At 39.4% G+C, this 27,801-nt stretch overlaps 1 protein-coding gene across 3 annotated transcripts in view; it reads right to left on the bottom strand.

Annotated features, from left to right (window-relative positions):
• Positions 1 to 1,824: 1,824 nt before the first annotated feature.
• CCDC141 (coiled-coil domain containing 141) overlaps positions 1,825 to 27,801 on the bottom strand; it is a 187,236-nt gene continuing 161,259 nt past the window's right edge. For 2 of the 3 annotated variants that reach the window (XM_003791474.3, XM_023514172.1), the window contains 5 exons: positions 21,500 to 21,683; positions 17,924 to 18,036; positions 13,979 to 14,095; positions 4,959 to 5,806; positions 1,825 to 2,590 (listed from right to left, as the gene is read on the bottom strand). In XM_003791474.3, the coding sequence (XP_003791522.1) occupies positions 2,323 to 2,590; positions 4,959 to 5,806; positions 13,979 to 14,095; positions 17,924 to 18,036; positions 21,500 to 21,683 (1,530 nt within the window). In that variant the 3' untranslated portion in view covers positions 1,825 to 2,322. The remainder of the gene's footprint in view (positions 2,591 to 4,958; positions 5,807 to 13,978; positions 14,096 to 17,923; positions 18,037 to 21,499; positions 21,684 to 27,801) is intronic. The other variant, XM_023514171.1, reaches the window with a different exon arrangement.

The raw sequence follows: 27,801 nt of genomic DNA, 5'->3' as shown, positions 1-27,801 counted from the left end.
TCTCATGTAAGTTTTGTAGATGAGGTAAGAGTGTCTATCATGCGTACGTCACAGCTGGAGCCTGGTTAGAACTGGCTCACATCCATAAGGAGGAAGGATAATCTTTCTTTGTCATATTTCTTCCCCCACCTAAAACGTATGTGTGTGTTGGGGGGGTGCAGGGTGAGCTAGGTTTATCTCTGTTTACCTCTGACAACAATTCGACGAATAAATGTTCATTAAATGTGACTATGTTTTAGGTGCTGGGACTATGACCATGACCAGGCTGTCACAGATCCTGCTGATGAGATCCACAGTCTAGCCACACACACGATGCTGATTCTGTGGATTAAGGGACAAGACACGGGCAACAGCTCAGGTGCCGACAGTGCACTCGGCAGGAGCATCTACACTGGACTTGATGGGGCAGAGGCTTCCTGGGGGAAGTTGTGTTTCAAATGGAAATGCAGGATAAGTAGCAGTTAACCCTCATGAAGATAGGTAGAATACATATAGTAAGGGAATTCTAGGAATCAAGGCCAGAGAGAAGAACATGAAGTTAAAGGTCATTTTGGTAAGGACAGGGCAGGCAAGGACTGGGGAGAGGAGAGGCTGAGGAGGGGATGTCAGGTACTAAAAGGCCTTAAGCAACATATACAGCACATTTGAAATTGGACAAAAAGGACAGGAGAGTTAAGAGACTATGAGTTTCCTAGGATGCTATGTATGTAAGTTTTTAATAGGTGTCTGCCAAAATTTGGAAGAAAATTAAGAGATTTAATTTTTTAATTAAATTGAATATGCAGCATAAGGAAGAATATGCGAACTTTTTACTTGACTACACATTTTCACTTCTTCAGATAACATTCAGTAACTTTTTAGTATTGACTTGAATATATTACATTTAAATATTTTGATTATTTATAGACAGTCTTCCAGCAACATAATTAATTTTTCCTTTCATCAAAAATCTGTAATGAATTATTCTTTTGACTAAAGATTTTTCCCTAACATGACAAGACTACATTTAAAATCTAAAAAACAAATGCTTCTTTCATTCATGTTTATTTTTAAAGGGAAGCAAAAAAATGATCTTTTCAAAATAATGTATTTCGGAATCACAGAGCATTCTTTACTATTACAGTGACAATTAAAAAAAAAGTAGAAGCCGTCTTATACCATCTTACTACACCGTCCTCCCACCCTGCTCGGACATACTAAGTGTATTCTCCTGAGTTTAATTTCAAGTCCTTAGAAAGGATGTAGTCTTAAGAAATTAGAAAGGAATTTAAGCTCCAATTCACAAAAGATCATTTCCCCCCATGAAAATAGTTGGAAATTACATACTAACAGCACTCCTTTAATTTAATATTCTAAAGTAATAGCTTCTAAAAAAAGAAACAGTGGGCAGGAGGCCAGTGTGATGGAAAAATCACACGAAACAATATAATTACCCTTTGCCCTCATGGCGGGCTTTCCATTTTCCAGATCTTTACAAGACACAAAAGAAAATCTCTCAATTGCCCAAGAGGTAGATGAGGAACTCCTTTGTCAGCTGGGAAACTGAGGCAGTGAGCTGCCTTGCCACAGACTGTAACAAGGGTCAGCAGCAGGATTAGGATACAAAGCAGGTGGCACCTGTAAATGAGGCTGCCCCAGCGCATCATCAGAGCGGCCTGGGTCATGGGGGCCCCTCCCTGCAGTCGGTGTTCCACCTCGCTGCATGACATGCAGAGCTAATGGAAGACGGAAGCTCCATCTAAAGTTGACGGCACCTCTGTTCTTCCATGTCCAACCCGTGAGATCAACATGAGGAATGATTTTTTACAGTGACATCCACAGACTCAGGAAAAGAGTCTATGTTGAAATTACATGGAATGTATTTCAGGAAGTGAGATCAAGACATGAAAAAGGAAATTAAAGAACAGCTAATGCAACAATACGTCAGTTCAAGTTTCTACTGTTATTCCCTACAGAGAGAAGTCTATGAGCACAAGTAAAAATAAATGATCGAATGACTGGATTTGAAATTTACCTCACATCTTTAAGCTGATGCCAGCCTTTATCTGTGTGCCCTTGGATTGGGAGGGAATAAACATGGTATAATTTTTCTGTATATCATATAGAACACGTCTCTTTCTACCTTATCCACTGCACGTAATTTACCAAGTCCCTCAGATACGTTAAATACTAAAGAAAATTTGATTACTTCACCCAAACAAGCAAGAAGGCCAGGCTGGAGATACACTTGATGGGGGATGCTTTGCAGGAGACGCAGAAAATAAATGGCTGCATTGTCCTTTAGGTGCGTGAGAATGACATCCATTGGTGCTGACAGCACAGTTACTGTGTGAGGAGCCAGTACATTAGGGACACACTAACATAGATGACACACAGCGTTATCCAGTTTATTCTTGCGATTGGCGGCCTGCGGTTACCTGTCACGTGGAGGATGGCAGTGGAAGAGAGAGTGCCGCTAGCGTTTTGAGCCCGAGCCACATAGAGGCCTGCGTCTGCCTCGCATACCTTCGTAATGAACACCGAATGCCTTGTCTCCTTGTGTACAACCTGTAAGTGCCCATCTGCGGACAATTTCTGGCCCTTCTTGTACCTGAAGCAGAGAGTCAGTTTTTAAAGTCAGGATTGCTCTTCAGTCACATCATTTTCTTTCTTTCTTTTTTGTTATTGAATGGTAACTATGTACATTAATGCACTTCTAGGGTTCAGTGTGGGGTTTTCACACACAATCCGAAACACTTCCATCAAACTGGTTAACATAGCCTTCATGTCATTTTCTTAGTTATTGTTTTAAAACGTTCACATTCTACTCTTAGAAAGATTCACTTGTACCCTTGTAAGATAAACCTCAGAAGTGATTCACATTATTTTCAATTCTAACCACTATTGTGAAGAGGCCCATTACCACTGCAATATTCTCTAGGATCAGCAAGTACTTCGCAGCCATGACTAATTCCACTGGGGTTGCTTATCTTTCAAGCAGAGGTTGACAACTGGTGGCCAGAGGGTAGCTTTGACTGGCTCAGACCATGGTTGTGAAAAATTGAATTTTTTGACAGTCTTTAACAATTAGCATATCACTTATGAAAATTCAGATATTAAACTACTCTATAGAAGCCAGACCATCTGGTCACACTGGGCCACCATTTGCTCATGGCAGTGATTACCTGTATTTGGCTGCTTTATTCTTTCAGTCACTGTGGAACAGCAGCTGTGATTCTTTCTCAGAATTTGTACTGGAGAGAGACTCACTCGTCTGCCCATGATATTCATATTATAAGACCCACATGACAGATGTGTTGTCTCCGAGGACGGTACTGATGCATTATCTCCTGATGAAATGGGTTCATTTAATTTTTGTAAATTAATTTCATTAGAAGAAAGTGCTTCTAATTATAAAAGGACTGTAGGCAGCGGGATTATGGCTGTTAATGACATATTTCTACAAGTTTCCTACGAACATGAGCGCTTAGTGACATTTTTATAGAGCAAATAGCTTATTTCGCACGTTCGAGATTCTTGCTTAGTTGCTTCTACCCACAGTCTTTCACACAGGGAGTGATGTCAGACTCGAATTATTCCTTTTGCCTAAGGGACGACTTTGCGTCATTCTGGATATCCTAAGAATATATGATTCCCTAATAGTTTGTCAGCTGTTAATTGAGCAAAATTGTAAATCTGAGGGGATAATATTTCTTCCTACTAGTGAGATAGTTCTCCAGCAACGTATGTATTGCTGCAGTGCTTCCTCAATCATATATACTGATCGGGTCATTTGTCACGTGTACAAAAACAAGAGATGCTCCAGACAACATTTTTCTTCGGGTGAACCAAGATTTAATAGTGAATTAGATATCTTTGAAATTCATAAATATGAAATTCCTGACTCATAAAAAGCATGCATTTATAAAAACAATACCATAAAACAAAACCCACGAGGGGCTGCCTTATAGCACAAGTGTCGTTTGTCTGAATAATTCGAGAAACCAAAGTTTTCTCATCTGTTCTTTAGATAACCAGCTCACACTTCAAGTACAAGTAGTGGACACACATAATACTTGAAAGTGTTAATTTAATACCTACTGAAATATTATGATCAATAAATATTATTTAACTTACCTTAGTTCTTAAGTATAAACTCACTCTCAAAGATTTGTAACTGTGTCCCAAATCAATCTAGCTCAGGATGAAAAACTTCTACCTATTTTAAGTAACCCATAGATTGAAAAAGGTAGGACAGTTTCTGTTGTCAGCAATGGTCAGTGATTCAAACCCTGTCTTCCACAGTTTACTTTTACTAAAACAAATAGGCTAAAAATTAATGATGTCTCCGGAGTGAAATCATATTGTTCACAGCTCGGTTATTACACTACTTTTCAAAAATGGGCTTATTGCCTGTTACCTGGAGCAACAGGGAAAGAAATATTTTTTATTCCGCCTCTCACCTCAAAGAAATATATAAAAAGAAATCTCAATAAAACAACAAAATACGACACAAGTGGCGTGTGTGACTCTTTGGGGAAGATGGACAAGATGAAATAGGTAAGTGAAAGGAAAGGGAAAACCCCAATTCTTAGGTTTTTTTAAATGTGTTAGGAAAGCCAACTCTAGAAAATTTCATGCTTGTGTAGAAACAGACAACAGGAAAGAGTCATGACCCATGAAGTTTAGAAATGTGGAATGTTTAACTGAAAGAAAAACAAAAACAAGCACGGCTGATTCTAGCACTTTGGGAGTTTGTTAAATTATTGTTTTATATGGTTACTTTTTCTTGTTAAGGGTATCGATCATGCTTCTTCTAAAGTAAGAGCTGGGGTTGGTAAGAGATCGAATCATGCAGAATCGCGGTGCTGTAGAATATTAATCGCTAGCGCTAAACTTTCAAGTCAGTGCCCACAGACTGGTTTTTCCCCCTGACTCTCTTGGTTTCTATTTATGACCTGTCATTATAGGCTACCCACCATGTCAGTGTAGGCTCTGGAAATCCTGTTACTTCAACTTCCAAAGTCACTGGAGAACCTTCCGTAACAGTGACATTAGACAGGAGCCTGGAGAAATTAGGCGCCTGGTCAGCCAGGCTGACCATGCTGTTTTTTGCTGATGTGCTTTTAATCTCTTCCTGGGGAACCGTTTGCCTCTGATAACCCCGACTGGTGCCTGGTTGAAACCTTAGGCCCGAGAATGCACTAGGGGAAGCATGCAGCCTAGCCCGGGTTTTAGTGATGTTATTCTCAGCATGCATTTTCTCCTGTGTCTCTGGCAAATGGCCCTGAGCCTGCGGGTGCTGCTGTAAAGCTCTCTCATGCGCTTCACTCTGCATGCTCTCTGGATGTTTTGCACTGATTCTGTGCAAGGCAGTACTCTTTTCCAGAAATCCTCCAGAGGTCAATGTGGGCTCAGCTTTGAGTTGGGAGTAAGGCCTCTCAAGATGACTTGAAAATATTTCTCTTTTTTCATTGCATGCATCAGCAAAAGCAACAGGTGGTGGGAGAACAGATTCCTGGGCCTTCTCTGGACTGCTGGCCCTCGCCTGCAGCTGGCGGGTGCCTATGTGAAGGTTCATGGAAGAGCTGGGAGGCTCTTCTACCTCCATGTCAGATGGTGCAAGGGGGGACTCGGGGCTTTCTGGGAGTGGTGGTAAGGAGATGTCATCAGGTGAGACACAGTCATATTCTGACAGCATATCTTCTGGCAGGAGTGAGCTCTGGACACTGCCTTCTTTGGCAGTGGACAACTGGTTCAGGTCTCCGAGAAGCCCATCTTCCCCTGTTCCATTGATGGGCAAAACATTTGCCACCTGCACCTGCCCCTTCAAAAGAGAAAAGCCAAGCCTTCCTTAGTTTTCAGTTTTCTTTTTCCAGGTTCAATTAGAATGAAACTCAACTTCAGAAAACCTACAGTGAGTCAAAGCTTAGGGGTCTGGAGCAAGGATTTCAGACGTGGAACCATTTGCCTGACTTGGGCACTGTCAGGTGTGTTGATGAACAAGGCATCATTATATTATTATTATTATAATTTTTGTGGAGGCCAAAATGTGAGCTTTTATTTTCTGAAATGCAATCTGTAGATTGGGGAGTAAAGCTTTCCCTAGAAGTGAAATATACTCCATAGAACAAAAAGAGGATTTGGCTTTTATATTTTTTTCTTGTTTTAAATTAATTTTTAATTAAAATCAGAACTGTATACATTTATGGGGTACAATGTAATGATTTGATACACAATGTGGAATGTTTACATCAAATGGATTAACATAGCCATCACCTCATGTACTTATTTTTTGTGGTAAGCCATTTGAAATTTATTCTAAGTTATTCTGAAATAAAGCCTTGTATCATGCATACTACCTCAAGCTTCGGAACCAAATGGAGCCGACCTTGTGAAATGGAAAAGAGAAAGCCTTATTTTTCATCCATAATGAGGGGCTGGACTCAATCACCATCTTTTACACCATGATCTAAGGAGTCACCTCAACCAGAAAATTCTACTTTGGTCTCGGTTGTGTACACCCCATGTGCACATACAGAGACCCCCTGGATAGGGGATCCCTTGGACCTTCCCAGAATATCCCCTCATCTCTGTCAAGAAAGCTATTTTTTTTCCAGTTGTAATAAAATATACATAACATGAAATGTTTCATTTTTTCAATCGTGTACTACACTTGGAAAAACAAATGTACCGTTTAAGTATACAAGTTCAGTGGCATGAAGTGCATCCGCGTTGTGCAACCATCTTTAGAGCTTTGTCATCTTTCCAAGCTGAAACCCTGTACCTATTAAACACTGACTCCTCACCCTCTTCCCTTTCCCCTGACTCAGCTCCTGGCAGCCACCATTCTACTTTCTGTCTCTATGAATCTCATCCAGATAAAGTCATTCTTAATGACTGGTTTTATTTTCTGAAAGCCCCTTAGTTTTATTCTTACATTGGAAAAACATTTATTGAGCACCCTGACACCTGTGTGCTAGATACTCCTCTGGGCATTAGAGGAATAGTTCAGTGAATAGGAGTAGACACAGTCTCTATACACTTGGAGACAATGGCCTAGCAAAGAGGTAGATGTCAGTGGAATCACCACACCATGGCCTTTCACAAGGGAGCACAGCCAGATGCAACGGGAGAGCACCTGCCACTTATCCCTCTGCCCTGCTGGGAGCTGGGAATGCAGTCCGTCTTCTCCCTCGCTTACACTGTTCCAGTCTTTCTCCCTACTAATCCACGGCCATCTCTGGTTTAAGAAGAGACTCAAATGTCCTTGTGGCAGAGACTCAAAGGAACATTGATTCTAAAAGGTTATCTCATCTACCCTGAGTGGCTGGGTTTATATTTCCTTTCTGTACCTTTGCCCAGCATTTGGCTGCACCTTTGCTTCATCCGTGTGTACTGTGCTGGTTTGTGTCCTACGGCAACTGACGCACATGGGAAAGTCATGTCTTGCCTTGACTTTGAGTTCTTCATTTTAGCCCAGAGTCCTGCTCTTGGCACATACTTTGGAAGTGGTTTTGGAGAAAATAAATGCAATTTCAGGCTGAAGAGCAGAAGCAAAACAGTGTGGCCTTTCTACTGTTCTGCAGAGATGATCTCTTCTCAGAGAAGGCATGAACCTGCTTAGGGGTAGCAGTTGTTTCTGGCTATTTAGCAAGAATTCAAATTCTGGTTTTAAAACGTAGATGTTCTTAGATGTTCTGTTCATTAAAAAAAAAAAAAAGACTAAATAAACACATGTGCATTGGGGAATGCCCCTTCTACTTGTGGCCACCCTGCCATAGCTTGGCCGGCCTCATCCTCATTCCTTCCTGAAAGTTACAGACCTTGTTTTACTTCTCACAGAAGGCTTGATCCAACCTCCTAGTCAGTCTATGAACCTCCTCAAAGACATTCTGGCAGCTGCTATTTGAACACTTTTTTTTGAAAGGGTGCTTTCTTTGAGAATCTTATGTCTTACTTCGGTTAAGAATGTCTTCCTATACTTAGCAGAGATCTGTCTTCCTGCGTTTTCCACCAATGGATCTGACTTGGCTTCCTTGAGCAACCTGGAAGTCCAACTGCTCCTCAATTTTAACAGCTCTTTGACTATTTGGAGAACCAGTCCCCCACCTTCTAAATCTCTTTTTATGTACAAAACATTCTCTTCTTCTGCCTTATCTCCCTTTCATCATTTTGATCACCTTCTGGGAGGTCCAATTCCTGCCTGGCTTACAAATTCCTTCCTAGGACAGCAGGGACATTTGTTGGCCCAAAGGCCTTCAGGGTGGACTTCCTAATGAGTTCTGTAGGTAACCTATGCCTCTCCACTGAAGAGTAATATTTTAAAATTGTCTGAAAATTTACAATAGGCTTAAGGGAGAAACTTGAATAAAGGTCCAGACCAGTCTCCTCAGTCTTCAATCCTTTCTGGGGAGGAATTTATCTACTTGAAGGATTGGAAGAAGGAAATAATGTCCTCTCTTTTGAATTCACTATCCACCAAATGGGCGTGTTCAGGTTGGTTCTAAGGCAGGAAAATCCACTGCAAGGAATCCTGTGGTGTCTAGATGTGCACCCAAGCAGACAGATAGGTGAGTCTACTGAAATCACATGGGATGTTTTAGGAAACCCACTAGAAAAATCCAAGCTATATGGGATGTTTTAGGAAACCCACTAGAAAAATCCAAGCTATGTCCTCCAATCCAGCTTTTGCTGGTTGCTGTGTTTCAGTTGGTGCCAAAGACACAAAGGGAATCCAAGGATATTCTTTTTATACTTTTTACAATTTCTAAAATAGAAGAGTACATTCCACAGAAAATAACAGTAGCAGATAATTTCTACTAACAATAAGAGAGAGAGAATTGTCTCAAGTCTTTTTCTGGAAACCCTTCAACTTATTAATTAATATGTTCCCCATTAAATATGTTTGTTTCTAGGATCTATTTACTTTCCAGATGGCAAGTAATCAGTGGAATCATCATCTCCTTGATCTATATGATAGGTTTTTTTATTAAAATGATCATATCTGTCCTTTTGTTTGTTTATTTTTATAAGGACCACATGGGACCATTGATTCATACTGAGACTCTAGTCAACTAAAATGTCCTACCTCTTCTGTCCATTAATACCACTGATAAAAATGTTGAACACTGCAGAGTTCAGAACAAAGTCATGTTTCTCCCCAGGACATACTGCCTTCCAAGTTGACACTGACGAACTACTTAGCATGTGGGTACAATTATAACCTGACCAACCTCTCACTGAGTTCACATTGCCCTATTTATCTTAAGAGAGTATCATGAATGTATTTATCAAATGACTTTTGGAAATCTCAATAAATTAGGCCTGTGTTACTAACCTAGAATTATGCATTAAATAATCATCTCAGCAAGCAAATTTGGGTAAGTTTAATGTAAATGTTTTTCTGAGTAAATCCACTTGATGCTTGTCGCTTTTGCTTTATTCTCAAATGCAAATAAGCTTTCAGTTTTTAAGTCATTATGAACTTCTATAGAAATTTATTTTAAAACTCATTAAGCTATAGTTTCCTAGAGCTATCTAGTTTTCAGTTATAAAAAGGATACCCCAGGCTGGGTGCAGTGGCTCATGCCTGTAATCCTAGCACTTTAGGAGGAGAGGCAGGTGGATTGCTTGAATTTAGGAGTTTGAGACTAACCTGAGCAAGAGTGAAACCCCATCTCTACTAAAAATAGAAAAAAATAAAAACTAGCCAGCATCGTTGGCACGTATAGTCCTAGCTATTTGCAATGCTGGGCAACAGGATCTCTTGAGCCCAAGATACTGAGGTAGCTGTGAACTATAATGATGCCATGGCACTGTACCCAGGGTGACAGAGTAAGACTCTGTTTAAAAAAAACAAGTGGTATACAAACATTTACACATGTCAACGACTTTTTCATATTTCCTCACTGTAAAAACCATCTTTGCTATTAGAAATAAAAATGTGTGTGTATGTGTTTTTAGACGGGGATAAATAAATCGATTTATCTCAGTACAGACAAGGCATATTTACGTCAGTCTATTGAGTTCTAGAAAAATAGCTGGAAATGCTAATCTAATTCACCAAAACATAGCTTGCCTCTCAGTCTGTTTCTATTATTATTATTTTTCATCTTTTTGCTGATTTTCCACCTTCTAAATAAATGAATAACCTATGCTTTTGTCTTTAAGTTCTCTAATCTCCACTGTATGCTTTCTCTCTAAAGGATCTCAACCACCTTCATACCCTAATGATCAATTAACTTTTAATTAACCCTGAATCTACAGTTTTAGGTCTTATCTCTGTCAGGATTTCCAAGCTTTCATTTCCATGGATGTACATGATCACTTGAATTTATGTTCATTGTTACATAGGTAGCAGAGCGTCTGGCAGGGACAACATAATGACATTAGTTTATATCCATTACACCCAATGAAGTGGCAGAATAGATCCTCAAAGCACCTATGGCAGGGAACCACCTATGGGGTAAATTTAAAGGAACACCACTTTACCTGCTAAAATATCTCCACAACAGATAGTTTTACTTTAGGGTGAATAAGATTTAATGAAGGTAAGTGAGAAATAAACAAGGAAAGCTATGGAGCATAGGGCTTGGGCTCTGAAAAGCATTTCTGAAGACCCTTATCAAGAGCTTGAGGCAGCCAGGGGGTGAGTTGATACCTTTGGGCACTTTGGCAAGACAAGGTAAAAGAAAAGGGAACAGAAAGGAGGTAAGGAAGAACACTGTCCCTTCCTAAGTTTTTCCAAGGAAAGTGTCTGGAGAATATCTTCTCCCACCAGCCGGGTGATCAGGGTTAGCAAACTGACCGTACTGGACTGATAAGAGCACTCCACTGAATTACTTGTTATGCAAGTATTTCCTCGCTATTGCTTTAGTAATCGGGTAAACAGATGAAAGAGGGGAAAGATTTGGCATGAACATCCATAGTATCATTACAAAGCAGCTTATTTATATACAGCACTTCCTGGGAGCTCCCCCTGGGTCCTGTGGAAAAAGTTCATGGCTAAAGTCCAAGAGAATTGGGCTGCCTGCCAGGCTATGATGGGACTTTCTGTGATTTGTAGAGGGTCAGATATTTAATATCTTTTGGCCTCAGTTTCCTCAACTGTAAAGTGAGATTTGATCAGATGACTGTTAAATCCTTTCTAGTACTAAAATTTGATAATGTTAAACGCTGGCCTCAAAATCCCTCATCTTCCTCCTCATCAAATAGTTCTTTAGGGGACTTTAGGGAAGCCTCTTAATACTGTGTGTTTCCATTTAACCTGAGGAGGCTTCAGACATTCCTGTGGATTTAGCCTTGGTGATCCCCTAGAGGACAAAACATCATCACTAATCTGTTAGCAGCACTGTGTGCATGGCATTTACTGAATTGCCTAATTTTCCCTGCTGCATTTTTGGGTCAGAAAAAAATGAGAAGCATTTTGCTATCTCCCAGAAAAAATTCCTGTGATGAATATATTCTTGTAATAGTTTGGTAGAACTATCTCTTCTGATTCAAATAATTTCCTGAGGAGGACTAACAATATCTAAAGGCATCAGAATTAAATGCAGTAATTTCTGGACAAGATTTTACTTGGTGCTTCTTGTTCTCTGCCCACACAGTGTTTGGGGGAATCATTACTTCTGATCCATGTATAAATAATAGAGGCACGAAGAGGGAAAATGTGAGTGAGGCACTTAAAAGTGAGGATTACTGCCACCCTTTCATTTTGCTGTCTGCAACAATTGCACCAGAATGAGAAATGATGCCAGTAAGAATTCTTGATGACCATAATTGTGGGGCCTTCACTTAAACCCTAAGTGACTGATGATCTATCCTGTCTTTTAGTCTATATTAGCATAAATATGATTTTTTTCAGTGAAAATAAATCTTGCCTTTTTATTTAGAGGAATCTATTTCTTATAATAAGAAATAAAAACAGAAAAAAACATTTTTACTAAGAATAAATTATTGTGGTTTTTTTTAAACATTAACTTTGGTTTCTGAGTTCTTATAATTGTCTCTAGTTCACAATGTAGGAAATTGTGCAGAATAAAATAAAATAAATAATATGATGTTGGATTTGGTTGCTCTTAGAGACTTAGTTAAGAAACATGGTATGTTTAATGCTATTTTTTGTTACAGCAATGAATCATTCTCAATTAGGATGATTTTAGCATAACAAGAGACGCTGTGGGCATTTAGTGGGTAAGACCAGGGATGCATCTAAACATCCCATAGGACAACCTCCTACAAAAGAGAATTGTCTGGTAAAAATGCCAATGGCGCTTTAGTTGAGAAACCTGGATTTAAACCAATCAAAGACCATCTGATATAATTCCAAGATCCAATAAGATGATGAAAATTTGGCAGCTTCCATTTGCCTCAGGGAGGAATCAGGGTTTAAGTGGCTCAAGGCTGCACCACCAAAACAAACAAACAACATTCAGCTTGTTTAATGTACTTGCTGCCTACTATTGTATTATATAATTGTACTGGGCCTTGACATAGATTTAACCTATGCAAAAGGGCCCATAAGGAAGCTATTTTGAGGCTCAGCACTAGTAGCTTAGTGGTTAGGGCACTGGCCACATACACCGAGTCTGGAGGGTTCAAACCCAGCCTGGATCTGCTAAACAACAATGACAACTGCAACAACAACAACAAAAAGAACAACCGGACATAGCCACCACTGTGGTGAGCACTTGTAATTCTAGCTACTAGGGAGGCTGAGGCAAGAGAATCACTTTAGCCCGAGTGTTTGCTGTGAGCCATGACACCATGGCACGCTACTAAGGGTGACATAGTGAGATTGTCTCAAAAAAAAAAAAAAGAAGAAGCAGCTATATTGACATCAAGGAGAGGTAAATCTTTCTCCATGAAATAACCTCCAAAAGTGATAAAGCAAATGCTTGTTAGGTTTTTGTATTCATGCCACAAGAAGTATATTTTATTAATTTGAGGGCAGTTGGGAATAATGTTGACTATGTCTATTCCTCAGGTCCTTGAGAGAGAAATATCAAGAGCAGGCAACTTGGCAAAGCAAAAAGTTAACAGCTAAATATAGTCCAACAGCCATGAATAGAGAGTGAGCAACTAATGAAAAACCATGGTGATGTTGTGATTTAAAGCATTCTTTTAAATATAATACATTTGCATTAGTATTTTGTAGTTTTTGCTACAAGTGTTGCTTTATTGTAAAGTCACAGGTTTTAAGACAATTTAAACATTTCTCTAAATATTTAGTATTTATATTTCAGCTGAAGTCTATGTTTAGTACGCGTGCCTAGAAATATCTTCTTAGAGGTAGAGCCTATGATAACAGGAAACAATTTAATTTTACGTATCTATGTTTTCTAATGGGTAGCATAAAATAGTAAAATTCATGGCTTGGTGGTATGATAGAGAGTAGAACAATTTGATGCTAGATTGCATATAAAAAGAGAGTGGAGGCTGGGCATAGTGGCTCATGCCTATAATCTTAGCACGTTGGGAGGCTGAGTTGGGAGGATTGCTTGAAGCTAGGAGTTCAAGGCCAGCGTGAGCTATAATCAAGCTACTGCATTTCAGCCTGGGCAATGCAGTGAGACCTTATTTTTATTAGAAATAATAATTTCTAATATTAGAAATAATACTAATAATAGGCAATGGAAAAGTCAGCTAGAGATGGGAAAATACAAGTGGTTTGTGATGGGAAAATAAAAGTGGTTTTGGGTGTCATTATAGCATTTAAGTGGCAGTCTCAACGTCACTGTGAAATGTCATGGTTTTAGTACTCAATAGGAGAGTCTCAGAGAAAATAAAACAGGAAGAGAAGACTCCTTGCCTGTCTATGCAGCAAGGAGTAGACAGGAAATAAGGGATGAGGAAACGGCCCTTGCATTTCATTGCATTTACATTGGGAGATTCTATTTGGAAAAGATAAGAAGGCTTCAATTCACTTTCATTTTGCAATGTGTGATGACTCTAGCTAACCTCAAAACAAAAATCATGACTAGTTAAGATTCTTTACCTTGTTCTTTTCATCACTGAATATCGTCTGCTTATGTCTTGCTGTTTCCTTTAGTAGGTCAATATCATTGTCACGGGAGTCTTCCAAGTGCAGATCCATCTTTAAATCATCTCCCTGCTGTACAGAGCAACAGTTAGTGAGGGCCTGGGCCAGGAACATGGGCAGAACAGTGCCTCACTCTAAGTAGTTGGAAGAGAACACAGAGCACTTGCAACCTTTCAGCAAATGTATTCCACAAGAGACTGATGTACTCCCATGATGTGATTTATCAAATTATCCCTCCAAGCTCACAGTTTCCCTTCTGCCTCACTCCTTTGATAAAGTCCATTGCCAGTAAAAATTGGTTGTTCAAAGGCCCAGCAGGAAAAAGAGTAATTGTTATAATAGGCTGCTCCTGCAGGAGCATTCTCCAGAGAAAGGAATCATTATGCATGGCAGTTTAAACCATTAGGAGAGTCTGGGGAGCGGCAATGAGGTAGAAATGATTAAAGGTCTCTGGTGAAGAGAGTAGGAAATCCAGAGAATCAACACAAGCAAAATATTTGAGAGGCTACTGAAAAGAGGAAGGAAGTATTACTGAGTGTAGTAAAGAAAAACAGCAATTGAGAACACAGGATGCTTCCCATGGGTGATGGTATTTTGTTTTAGGGCTCAGTTTTAGTCCTGGAGGTAGTGGGGTTTGCAAACTTCCATGGAACTGATATGAAAGCTGAGAAGACTTTGAGCAAATGAAAGAAGTCTCTGGTACCTAAAGTGATAGAATGCACTGGTGTACAATAATGACTATACTGTAACAAAAGACCGTTCTGCCCAGAACACTGTCAGTAGATAGATGGGCTTTGGCCAGGCAATGCTCATCAAGTTGCATGCACAGAACTGGCGTGAGGATTCGGGAGATTTAGCTTTTACTTCTCAACTAGAAAGCCAAATTGGTTCGTGCTACTGGATGAGTCACTGTGCTTTGGGACACACTTGGTATCTAATACCAAAATGTCAGTTGCTGTGGAAAGAACTCTAGATTTTGAATTAGATGTAAGTTCAATTTCCAGATTCACCAGTACTAATGGTTGGCTCCACATATGGCACTTTTACCCTCTCTGGACTTGTCCTTTCACCTCTAAAACAAAGAAATGGTTTGCTTCATTTTCATCTCAAAGTTATTTGGAAATCATTGAAGATAACAATACATATGAAACTCCTCCATAAATGTCAAATTGCTAACCATTGGAAAGGTTTTTTATCCCTATATCAGCCTTGGCAGGGATTACTGGGCACACCTTTTAATAATCCCTGAAAAGAGAGTCATAGTGACCTTAAGAAAATAAAGGCTCAACATTTATGCTTTCCATATATCTAAGCATCTGTAAAGTGTTAATAAGCATTCTTTGGAAAGCTTTTATTGTGGCTGTAACTTGTAAGAATAATGTTGATACCTATTTCTCTTGCCAGAGAGGTCCTTCCTCATGTCTATATCTACCCAAATTGAACATTTTCAAGCTGCTGAATGATTCTTCTCTGTACCAACCTTTTGGGCATTTACTATATATAGTAGCCAAGACATTTTCTGGAGAAGTGCTTTAAAAAGTAACACATAGTGCTACATATTGCATGGGACACTACACCCTGCAGAGCCAGAGGGTTTCCATCAGTATAATCAAGTAGGTAGTTGGGATGGGATAGTATTATACAGATGATTATGGTAATTCTATGGTCTGAATATTTCTGTTCTCTCATAATTTATATGTTGAAATCCACACCCCCAAGGTGATGGTATTAAGAGATGGGGCCTATGGGAAGTGATTTGTCATGGAGTAGAGGCCTTGTGAATGGAATTAGTGCCCTCATCAAAGGGGCCTGAGACAGACCCTGTGCCCTTCCACCATGTGAGGGTAGAGTGAGAAGATGGCTGTGCATGAGAAGTGAGCCTCACTAGACCCCAAATCTGCTGGCACCTTGATCTTGACCTTTCCAGCCTCCAGGACTGCGAACAATAAATTTCTGTTGTTCATAAGTCAGCCAGTCTGCACATTTGGTATAGCAACCCAAATGGATGAGGACAGGCAGGAAAGAACACAGTGCTATGATCAGAGAGGGAGTGATACGTTTAAGGGAGGGTCTATGGAGAAGACAGTATTTGGGTTTGGCTTTGAGAGTTGCTAAGATGTCAATAGAGACAGAAGGAGATGCCCTAGAAGTAAAGGTTTAGAAGTAAAACCCCAGGGAACATCCTAGACTAGTGGGATGGGAACAGGGAATGCACAGTGGTTAGGAAAAGTGATCAGATTCAGAACACTGGAAGGCTTTGAGTCTGAAGTTACCTTGACTAGCAGTGACTAATTTGTAGTGAAGTGTTTAGAATATGAAAATGACATGAACAGAACTGTATTTAGGAAGGATAATCTAACTGGGTGTATAATTAAGGGACTCCTAGCTAGTGCAAAAAAGAATCCAAGTGACAGGTTGAGCATGAGAAAGAGATGGTATCCTGACTTCAGGGTATGTGGAAGGAATGGGGAAATAGGGGGAGGCTGTGGAGACAGTTCTTGGAGGAAAAATACCCATGAAGGTGAAAACCTGGAGGGGGATGTAAGTAGGAGAGAGCAGACTTCACCAACTGGACTCTCGCTTGAAGATTTACAATGTAAACCAGAAGGATGTTTTATAGACAATCCAAAGCAAACAGAGACAGCATCAGTTTTTACCCTGGGTATGGGAAATCAGGAGAAGTAGCAGGGTAGGTGGATGCAGGGAGGAAATGATAACGTTGAAAGAGATAACAGAAGATACATGGCTCATTCTGTCATTACTGGTGGCATTATGACTGTAAAACATTGTGGAAAGCAATTTAACACACATGCTGGAAGCATTAACAAAATCATACCTCAAAAATTTCACTTTCCTCAAATCTGCTTTGGAGAATTTATGTGGAGGTAGTAATAGAAAAGAAAGAAAAAACTACACATGAAGATGTTCATTGCAGTGTTATTTATAACAGGAAAATATATTGAAAAAGAATCTATATTCTTCACCACAGCAAAAAGTTAACATGGTTGGGCTCCCACTGAATGAAAGCCTTCCACATGATTTGAATGGAAGGGGTGCACAAATTTATATAAATTCAAACAGAAATGAGTATAATTCTGCTCTGAACTCCAAGATTACACCTGGACCTCAATAATCACCATAACTGCAACAATAATCTTGAGCATCTTCACATCCAATCTTTAGTGCAGTTTAGAAACTGAGACTCAGGGAGGCTAAATATAATAATTTATCCCAGGTCACAAACCCATCATCTGGGGAGGTGGCGATCCAAGGCAGCTCTGTTTTGCTGTGTATCCTGCTCTTTTACCCTTCCTCAATAGCCAGTTCTTTCAGCCAGTTGTATAAGCATTAACCAAACCAGTTCTGACATAAGGTAGACAAAACAACACATGTATTTCTCTTTCAACTATTTTTTGCCATTTCTCTATATTTTTTTACCATCAATTTTTATTCTGTGAAAGGTGATTGTGATTAGTTTACTATTTTCATAAAGCAAAATGTCCAGTGAAGATAACGCCTGAAAGTTAGTTTTATTTTCTCTGGTGCCGCAATGACATTTATTGTTTATGAACAAGACCATAGGCTACTTAATGCAGACTTTACTTTGGTGGTAATGGCACACATTTATTTTTTAGGCTATGATCCATGAAAATGTAAACGAGACACCTTAATTGTGTTTAGCTCTTATTCCCAGCAATATTTTTCTCTGCAGTGATGGGGAAAAAACCAGAATTAATTATCAGAAACACCCAGATAATTATATTAGAAAGCTGTGAAACAAATGCGCACATTATGTCCCTGGAGAATTTCTATTAGAACATCTTTGCACCAGGAGACATTTGATCAACACATTTTTATTTATATCACTTGAAAATGCATTTTCTGAGGAAAAGAAATTACCTCCACTTTTTCTTCCAGCTCTGTGAGAGATCCACATAATTCAGTAATAGATTCAAGAACCTCCTGGTGTTTTGCCACTATTTTCTCAATGTATTTCTGCCCTTCTTCTACACCTGGGGAGGAGAAAAGATACAACTATTTTTAAAGGTCAAATCCTTAGCAGGAAAAGAAAAAGTATAGTAGTTAATTTATCTCCCCAGTGGTTGATATAAGAGCTGGCAGATAGTAAGTTCTTAACAAATATTTGCTGAGCATCTAGATGAATAAAGGCACTTTTTTGAAATACTAAGTATCTAGAAAAATAATTACATTTGCTGTACCAAGTTATTTTTATGTAATCTAAATAACATTGCTATGCTATATTCCAAAAGTTTGGTTTCTTCTATTCAGAATATTCAGTAGTTCTTTGTTGATGAGAAAAATATAAATTTCTCAGATGGCCTTCAAGGCCCTCCATAACATGGTTCCAATCTGCTTCTCCCAAATGTACGTCATCCTAATTCCCACATGTATTTACTATCTGGCCAAACTGAACCAGCAACTGTTTCCTTAAAGTCCTCATAGCTATTAAATAATGGTTTCTATGTAGGGAATACCTTCCCCCATCTCCTACTCCTTATTTCTGTTATCAAAATCTTACTGACTCTACAATGTCTACCTCAAATGCCAATTTTTCTGTAAAAACAGTCATGAATCTATCTATCTATCTATCTATCTATCTATCTATCTATCTATCTATCTATCGATCGATCGAGATGGGCCTCACTCTGCTGCCCAGGCTGATCTCAAACACCTGGGTTTAAGCAATCCTCCTACTTCAGCCTATCTAATAGCTAAGATTATGAGCATGTGCCACTATGCCAGCTATTTTTAAAATTTTTTTGTAGAGACAGGGGTCTTCCTATTTTGCTTATGCCAGTCTAAAACTCCTGGCTTCAAGTAATCCTTTTATCTTGGTCTCCCAAAGTTCTGGGATTACAGGTGTGAGCAACTATACCTAGTCCTGTGAAAATGTTCTTTTTTTTTTGAGACAGAGTCTCACTATGTCACCCTCAGTAGAGTGCTGTGGCATCATAGCCCACAGCAATCTCAAACTCTTGGGCTCAAGAGATTCTCTTGCCTCAGCCTCCCAAGTAGCTGAGATTACAGGCACCCACAACAACACTTGGCTATTTTTTTTTTTGTCATTGCAGTTGTCATTGTTGGTTAGTAGGCCAGGGCTGGGTTCTAACCCTCTATTCTCAGTGCATGTGGCCGGTGCCGTAATGACTATGCTATGGATGCCAAGCCTGTGAAAATGTTCAAATCTTTCCCAGTTAGATTTTCTCTTTCCCTATTGAAGTAATAATAAAAACAACTACCATGTAGTGTGTACTTATTATTTGCCTTTGGCTAAGTACTTCCTATGCATTATTAGCTAGTAATCCTTAGATAGGTTGTAGTACTACCCACATTTTACAAATGAAAAAGAATTTCATCAAGTAACACAGACACTAATTGAAGTAACAGGATTTAAACTCAGGCCTCTCTGACCCTGTAGCCTAGGCCAAGAGGTACTGGACCTTGTTATGGGCAGAATTGTGTCCCCTTCCCTCTCATGGATTTATATGTTGAAATTCCAATTCCCAGTCCCTCAGAATATAGCTGTATTTGGAAATAAGGTCCTAGAAGGGGTTATTACATTAAAGTGAGGCCATTAGGATGAGGGCCTAATCTGATAGCTCCTCTCAAAGAAGAGGGAGACACCAGGGGTGTGAATGGGCAGAGAATGACCATGTGAAGAGGCAGCAAGAGAGTGGCCATCCACAAGCAGGAAGGGAGGCCTTATAGGAAACCAACTTCACCTTCAGCTTGATCCTCAACTTTCAGTCTCCAGAATTGGGAGGAAGTACATTTTTGTGCTTCATGCTGCCAAGCATGTGGTCTGTCACTGTGGCAGCCCTGGTAAACTAACATGCACATTCTATACCTTTCTCATTGCATTTACCATATCACACACATCATGATACAAAGGCCTCAAGTGTGGTTTCTTGACTATGGGAACTAGGGCTTATTTGTCTTTATAGCAACCACAGCTTTTAGTACATAACAGGTAGACAAAAATTATTTTGAGATAAATTAATTTGCATTACAATTCTGGGTTTAATAATGCTTGAGTTGCTCTCAAGGGTTGATATAATCTTCCTAAGGTATCCTACTTGATGCAAATGTAAAAAGGTATGAATTCCATACCAAATAGATGAAGACTCACGTCACTCATTTGTTCATTCATATTATTCCATCAGTGATCCGTCAAACATTTGATAAGCAGTTAGTATGGTGCAGTAACCGACATAGGCACAGATACAGGGTGGCCATAAAGTTCTTGTGCAACTTAACTAGATAACTATTTTAAGTTCCACAAGAACCCTTATATATGCCCAGTGATAACATACATACCCCCTACTCTCAAGAAGCTTATGGTCAGTAGAGACGACAGACAAATAAACAAAGGTCCATAGCACGGTGTGAAAAGTGCAATAACAGAGGGAAACATATACAATTCTGTGGGAGCAGAGTCCCTCTGAAACTTTTTAGTCCATTTCTATATTAACTACAGCAAGAAGGAGACATCACATTCATTTGTATTAATTTTTCAATCTATGTTTTATTATCTTTATGCTTCTACCCTTTTCTTTTGGAAAATTATGAATAATTCATTCTCAATAATTTGATATTAAGTAATGCTGTCTATATTCTATAAAATTTTGTGGTTCTCCATAGATAGCACTTCCTATTATAAGAGACAATATCTATCTGGCAGCAGCCACCCTTTCCTACCACCTGTTGCTGTGTCTGTTCTCTGCTGCCTTTGCTTCATCACTGGGAATTACTCTTGGTCTCATAGGAGATACCAGGGAATTCATGGAACTTATTCCTCAGAGCCCTGGAGGACTGTGACCACTCAGAGATTTTTTAAATGGAGGCCTCTTCAAGGAAGAAGGACTTCTCAACCTAACAATGGTATTACCTTTCCTAGTTATGGAGGAGAGGGAAGTGGGACTTAGGAAAATGATCATTTGAGTTCTTTCATTTCTTCCACAAGTGAAAGGGAGGTGAAAGAGAGGTGTTTCTCCAATCTGTGAACCAAAACCCTCCTAGAAATGAGAAGGCTACAGATGTCAGCCTTAGCTTTATGCCTACTTAAAAGTAGTTCTGGAGTTGTGTATGTTTTCAAGGAATCACTCTGGTGGAAATTGGACTTTTTTCCTTTTTGTGCATATACACTGAGCATTGTTAGGGTTTTATTACCCTGGAGAGGAACAATAGGAATGGAGGAGAAGACAGAATAGAAAAGGAAGGCTTACACAAAGTAGTTAGAAATCAGCAGGCTTCATTTCTGCCAGAAGAAGTCTTCCCTCTATTCCCTGCTGTTTACTTTCATAAGAAGTGGGCTCTTATCTTAAGCATTTTCCCTGAATAGGTTGGTGTAGTGAGGACCCTGTGGGTTTACCTCACTCCTGATTTCTGCTGGATTAGGCTTAGTATAAATTTGTTCAGTGGCAAATCACTAAGGTATCTTACAAGAGATCTCACCATATAAGCGCTGAGCAAGGTCAGTGGCTTCCTGAATCCTTTCTTCTTGCTGAGGCACTGAGGGGGTGATAAACTTATTGAACTGCTGGTGGAGAATTTTCACAGCTTCCTTTGTCTTGCACTCTGTGGAATATTTCCCAACTCTTACAACTGTGGCACTTGCATCTTCATACCAAAAGTGACACTGTATTTAAAACAGATAAAGCACAGATTATAGAGAAATCATCCTTCTAAGGTTCTTAATTTTGAACAGTGAAGTATCAAATTTTAGATTTTATGATCACATTGGTTTGAACCTTCTGAGTCACAATAAAGAAAATATCAAACCATGATCATATACTTTTGCACTTGAATATTAGAAGCAGACATAAAAAAGTTTAAGTATGAAAATACATATGGATAAAATTATAAGAAAGTAAAAGTATGGAAGTATCATAAATTTGATTCTCCTGTCTTTTTGGGTTTATCTAAAATATAATTCCTAAAGGGAATGTTACAGACTTCTAAGAACAAGTAACATGAAAAGCATTTGGCCATAAAAAGAATCTAAGTATCAGCTAAATGGCAAGAAAAAAGCCCAAACACTCAAACCTCAACATAATGAACTGATATCATTAATGGAATTATTTGATTAGTATTCTAACACATACATTTCCTTTTAAGAATAAGATGTAGTTTATGGATAGAGGAAATATCAGCAAAGATAGCACGTCACCTTTTCAGGTAGAAGATACTTAGTTACACTTTGAAAAGTCAGTAGAGAATTGAGCCAGCTACTCAGTAAACATAAATAGCTCTGCTGGAAACAATGTCTGACACAGGCCAGAGGCACTTATGCTGGGAGGGAAATTCAAACAGGTGACTTTATCAAGAGCCAGGTTTCAATAAGTATCACAAAGCTACATATATGTGAGATGTAGAAGAATAATCATCTTGATTCTCCCTAATTTGGTGTTAAATCTAAAAACTCAACTGCATTCATGGTAAGGAAAGATGCTTTGTATCTCAGAATAATGGGCAAGAAAGAAGACTTAAGAACTTCACGTGTAGCATTTCTTCAGTCATGAAGTGTGCAAATCATAGCTAACTTGTCAAACACCATGTGTTTATCTACACTCTACCAAGTGTTACTCTTCTTGGCAGTATAACAAAAATATCAATAACAACTTTTTAGCTGAAAAATAACAATATCACATTTTAAATAAATATTTTCAAATTCTGTGAAATAAATAAGCCATTCTGAATATTTTTAACAGATATCCAGCTGTAAACATAATTTCATGATGATTAAACATCTGAGTTGATGGGGTTATGAAGAATGGGAACTCTCAGCTGGGCAGAGGCAAGATGGCCGACTGAAGCCAGCTTTCCACAGAGGCTCCCATCCAAAAGGAGAGTTAAAGGACAGAAGTTCAGCAAGTAAGCCAATGGGTTGGAACTGAGCCAAGAGAGAAGGTTGAAGAACACACATCAACCCTGCTGAGGCGAGCTGTGACCCCAAGGATACAAACAAAAGGTATAAAATCCATCACCAAGCAGATGGGAGTCCCCTCCCCCATGAGAAGGGCTCACTTTATATTCCATACAGACAAACAAGTAGAGTTCAAATGTCCTTCCATTTTATAGCACGGGAGAGACCCTCTAAAAACCGGACCTTCTTTCCCTACTAGGGTACCATGGCACTCTCCTGCCAGGCATAAAACTGTATGAAACTGTATATATTCTCTGCCTGTAATTCTGAACTCCCTGCACTCCCTCCACTTTCACCCCAAAGTCTGGAAGCGTGTGCCTCATGGAATCCAGATTCTTGGGCATTTTCTTGAGAGGTATGGACAGGGCAAGGGCTATTGCTTGTCTGTGCTGATTCTGTGGCACAGGAGTAAGGAGAAGATGTTCAACTGAGAGGGAACCATACAGGAACTGTGGTACCCCAAGGCACAGAGCAACAGCCATGGTGGCGGGAACAATAAGGCTCATGCCCTATCTCTATCCCCTCTGGAGCTATTCTGGATAGACACTCCCTGTCTCTCTGGGCAACCAGAGGAAGCCGGGAATCTTCTCTGGTGGCAGCCACTGGCATAACAGATCTGGGACAGAAACACAGGCCCTATGAGTAGAGGGTATGCCTGAGGCAGTTCCAGCATGGGTGGAGCATGGGGACTAGAATACGTGTGTACAGAGACAGCAGACTCCCAGGGCAGGGCTGACCCAGAGGACTGCTTTACTGAGCCTAAGAAGCACCTGGCCCTCAGGGGATCATAGCTGAGACAAAGGCAGGAAGGTAGACACTGGGACTGACAGCTGAGTGTGAGCTCTAACTGCACCTGCCCCGAGACCTGACAGTGGCACAGACCAGGACTGAGTTGCAGTTTCTATGAGCTCAAATAGGGTCTGATCCACAGGGGAATATAGCAGGGTCAGAAACAAATTCTGGGAAGTTGTTCTGTTTTGTTAGCAACATCAATCAGGGGCGGGGCTGGAACTGAGTGAACCATCCCGCCTCCATTAAGCACCAGAGGCTGTCAGGCCCCACCTCTCCCTGCCAGATAGTGGCAGAGAACAGCGGCCCTTGCTGAGGAGACATAGATCTTTCTCTGACTCAGGCAGGTACAAACCCCTGGAGCATCTGCTAATTGGAGAGAACTAGGTCACAGCCTTGTGGTTACCAGTGACTGGGTGTAGTAGAGGTGCAAGGTGGGGAAGGAGGCATCAATCTTCCCAGACTAATTTATTTGCTGGGTGAGTTCTTCTGACCCCATCGAGCACCAGAGTGAGTCATACTTGAGCTGCCAACAGACCCCTGCTATCTAGTTGCCGGAGACCTTTTGAATTCTCACTTCTGAGACTGGTGCTGACTGGGAAAATTGATATGGACCTCTTGAACTGGGCCAATTACCTCAGGACTATCCAAAGTAGTACCCTGGGTGTGTTGTTGTAAGAAGGTTTGATTTTCCTGTTCCAATTATTGCCTGTGGGGGGAGGGTCAGGGTTACATAATTGTTGGCATTTCTCCACAGCTGAGACTTCAACCCAGAGTAACTAATTCACTGGGGTAGGACAGAGACCAGCTAAAAACAAGACAGAGCCACTTAGGCCCACCACACTAAGCAGGCCCACAGTTTCTCAGGCTTTAGCACTGTATGGGTCCTTGACAAAACTCTAGGGGAAAAGGTACAGACACCGGTCCCAGCTTTGGGGCAAAGGGCTGGTTAATCACTACTGGAGCCCCCCACCCAACTTCTCCTTATCTGTTCATGTAGCCAAATGGTATAAAATTATCATGGAGCAGAATCAGCAGAAAAACTCCAGTAACATGAATAACCAGGGTAGATATACCCCCCCACCTCAAGGAATGATAAGGCAGACACAATGGAAGATCCCACTCATAAATAGATGGCTGAGATGTCGGAAATTGGATTCAGAATTTGGATTGCAAATAAGATTAATAGAATAGAGGCAAAGTTGGAATTAGAAATTTAAGGAGCATTTCAAAAGTTGTCTCAAGAATTCAATGAATTCAAAGACAAAATCACCAAAGATTTTGATGCATTGAGACAAGATTTTTTAGCCCTCAAATATCTGAGAAATACAGTAGAATCCCTCAGTAATAGAATGGAACAAGCAGAAGAAATGATTTCTGACATCAAAGACAAAGCTTTTGAATGCTCCCAAACTCTCAAAGCGGAAGGGAAATGGAGAGCAAAAATGGATCATTCTCTCAAAGAGCTCTGGGATAATTTGAAGAGATCTAATATTTGCCTTATAGAAATTCCTGAAGGCAATGAGCTTGCTGTGAAGGATACAGATGCTTTACTTCATGAAATAATCAAAGAGAATTTTCCAGACATGCCAAGAGATTCTGAAATTCAGATAGCAGACAGTTTCAGAACCCCAGCATCCCTCAACCTGAATAAGACATCACCAGAAACATCATAATAAATTTCACTAAAGTTAATATGAAGGAGAAAATTATGAAAGCAGCCAGATGTAAGAAAACCATAACCTACAAGGGGAAGAATATTAGAGTAACTGCAGATCTCTCTGCTGAAAGCTTTCAAGCTAGAAGAGGGTGGTCATCGACTTTTGATCTCCTAAAACAAAATAACTTTTAACCCAGGATCCTGTATCCAGCTGAACTGAGTTTCATTTATGATGGAGAAATTAAATACTTTAATGACATTCACACATTACACATTGAAGAAATTTGCCACAACTAAACCATCTCTCCAGAAATTCTCAGACCTATCCTCCATAATGACTAGCACAATCCTCCACCACAAAAGTAAACTCACTCAGAAACTTTGATCAAATTCCAACTTCCACAGTGGTGAAAGGATTAAAAATGTCCACTGGACTTTCAAAAAACTCGATATCCAAAATTTTACCAGGCTTATCAATATTCTCGATTAATTTGATGGCTTAAATTGTCCTCTAAAAAGGAACAGGCTGGCTGACTAGATACAAAAACTCAGGCCAGATATCTGCTACATACAAGAATCTCATCTTGCCTTAAAAGATAAATATAGACTCAGGGTGAAGGGATGGTCATCTATATTCCAGGCAAATGGAAAGCCGAAAAAAGCAGGCATAGCAATTTTATTCACAGATACCAACAAAAGTAAGTAAGGATGAAGATGGTCATTTCACATTTGTTAAGGGTAATACTCAGTACGATGAGATTTCAATTATTAATATTTATGCACCCAACCAGAATGCACCTCAATTTATAAGAGACACTCTGACAGGCATGAGGAATTTGATTTCCTCCAGCTCCATAATAGTCAGAGATTTTAATACTCCTTTGGCAGTGTTGGATAGATCCTCCAGTAAGAAGCTAAGCAAAGAAATTTTAGATTTAAACTTAACCATATGGATCTGACAGATATCTACAGAACATTTCATCCTAATAAAACTGGATACACATTCTTCTGATCAGCCCATGGAACATACTTCAAAATCGACCACATCTTAGGTCACACAACTAACCTCAGCAATTTTAAAAGAATAGAAATAATCCTTGCATCTTCTCAGACCATCATGGAATAAAAGTTGAACTCAGTAACAACAGGAATGTGCAGTCTTGTACAAAAACATGGAAGCTAAATAACCTTATGTTGAATGATAGCTGGGTCAGAGACAAGATTAAGAAGGAAATTACCAAAATTTTGGAACAAAATGATAATGAAGACACGAATTATCAGAACCTCCGGGATACCACAAAGGCAGTCCTAAGAGGGAAATTTATAGCACTGCAAGCCTTCCTCAAAAGAAAAGAAAGAGAGGAAGTTAACAACTTACTGGAACATCTCAAGCAACTGGAAAAGGAAGAATATTCTAACCCCAAACCCAGCAGAAGAAAAGAAATAACCAAAATTAGAGCAGAATTAAATGAAATCGAATACAAAAGGATTTTACAACAGATCAATAAATCAAAAAGTTGGTTTTTTGAGAAGGTCAATAAAATAGATAAACCTTTGGCTAATCTAACCAGGAAAAAAAGAGTAGTCTTTAATTTCATCAATCAGAAATAGCAAAGATGAAATAATAACAGACCCCTCAGAAATTCAAAAAATCCTTAATATTACAAAAGAACTTTATTCTCAGAAATATGAAAATCTGAAGGAAATCGACCAATACTTGGAAGCATGCCACCTTCCTAGATTTAGCCAGAATGAAGTGGAAATGCTGAACAGGCCTATATCAAGTTCTGAAATAGCATCAACTATATACAATCTTCCTTAAAAGAAAAGCCCAGGACCAGATGGTTTCACATCAGAATTCTACCAAACCTTTCAAAAGAAATTAGTACCTATATTACTCAACCTTTTCCAAAATACAGAAAAAGAGGGAATATTACCCAACACATTCTATGAAGCAAACATCACCTTGGTCCCCCACCAGGAAAAGACCCAACAAGAAATGAAAATTCATTAATGTACACAATTATGCTATAAGAAATAAAAAAAAAGAAATGAAAATTATTGACCAATATAACTAATGAATATTGATGCCAAAATGTTCAACAAGATCCTAAAAACAGAATCCAGCAACACATCAAACATATTATACACCACGACCAAGTGGGTTATATCCCAGGATCTCAAGGATGGTTCAATATACGTAAATCTATAAATATAATTTATCACATAAACAAATTAAAAAACAAAGACCATATGATTCTCTCAATTGATACAGAAAAAGCTTTTGATAATATCTAGCATCCCTTCATGATCAGAACACTTAAGAAAATTGGTATAGAAGGGACATTTCTTAAACTGATAGAGGCCATCAACAGCAAACCT

Source organism: Otolemur garnettii, unplaced genomic scaffold (genome assembly GCF_000181295.1).
Source record: "Otolemur garnettii isolate 467f Iridium unplaced genomic scaffold, OtoGar3 scaffold00048, whole genome shotgun sequence".
Taxonomy (NCBI): domain Eukaryota; kingdom Metazoa; phylum Chordata; class Mammalia; order Primates; family Galagidae; genus Otolemur; species Otolemur garnettii.
The sequence above is the reverse complement of the archived record's forward strand: the minus strand, read 5'-3'. Positions and strand labels throughout refer to the sequence as shown.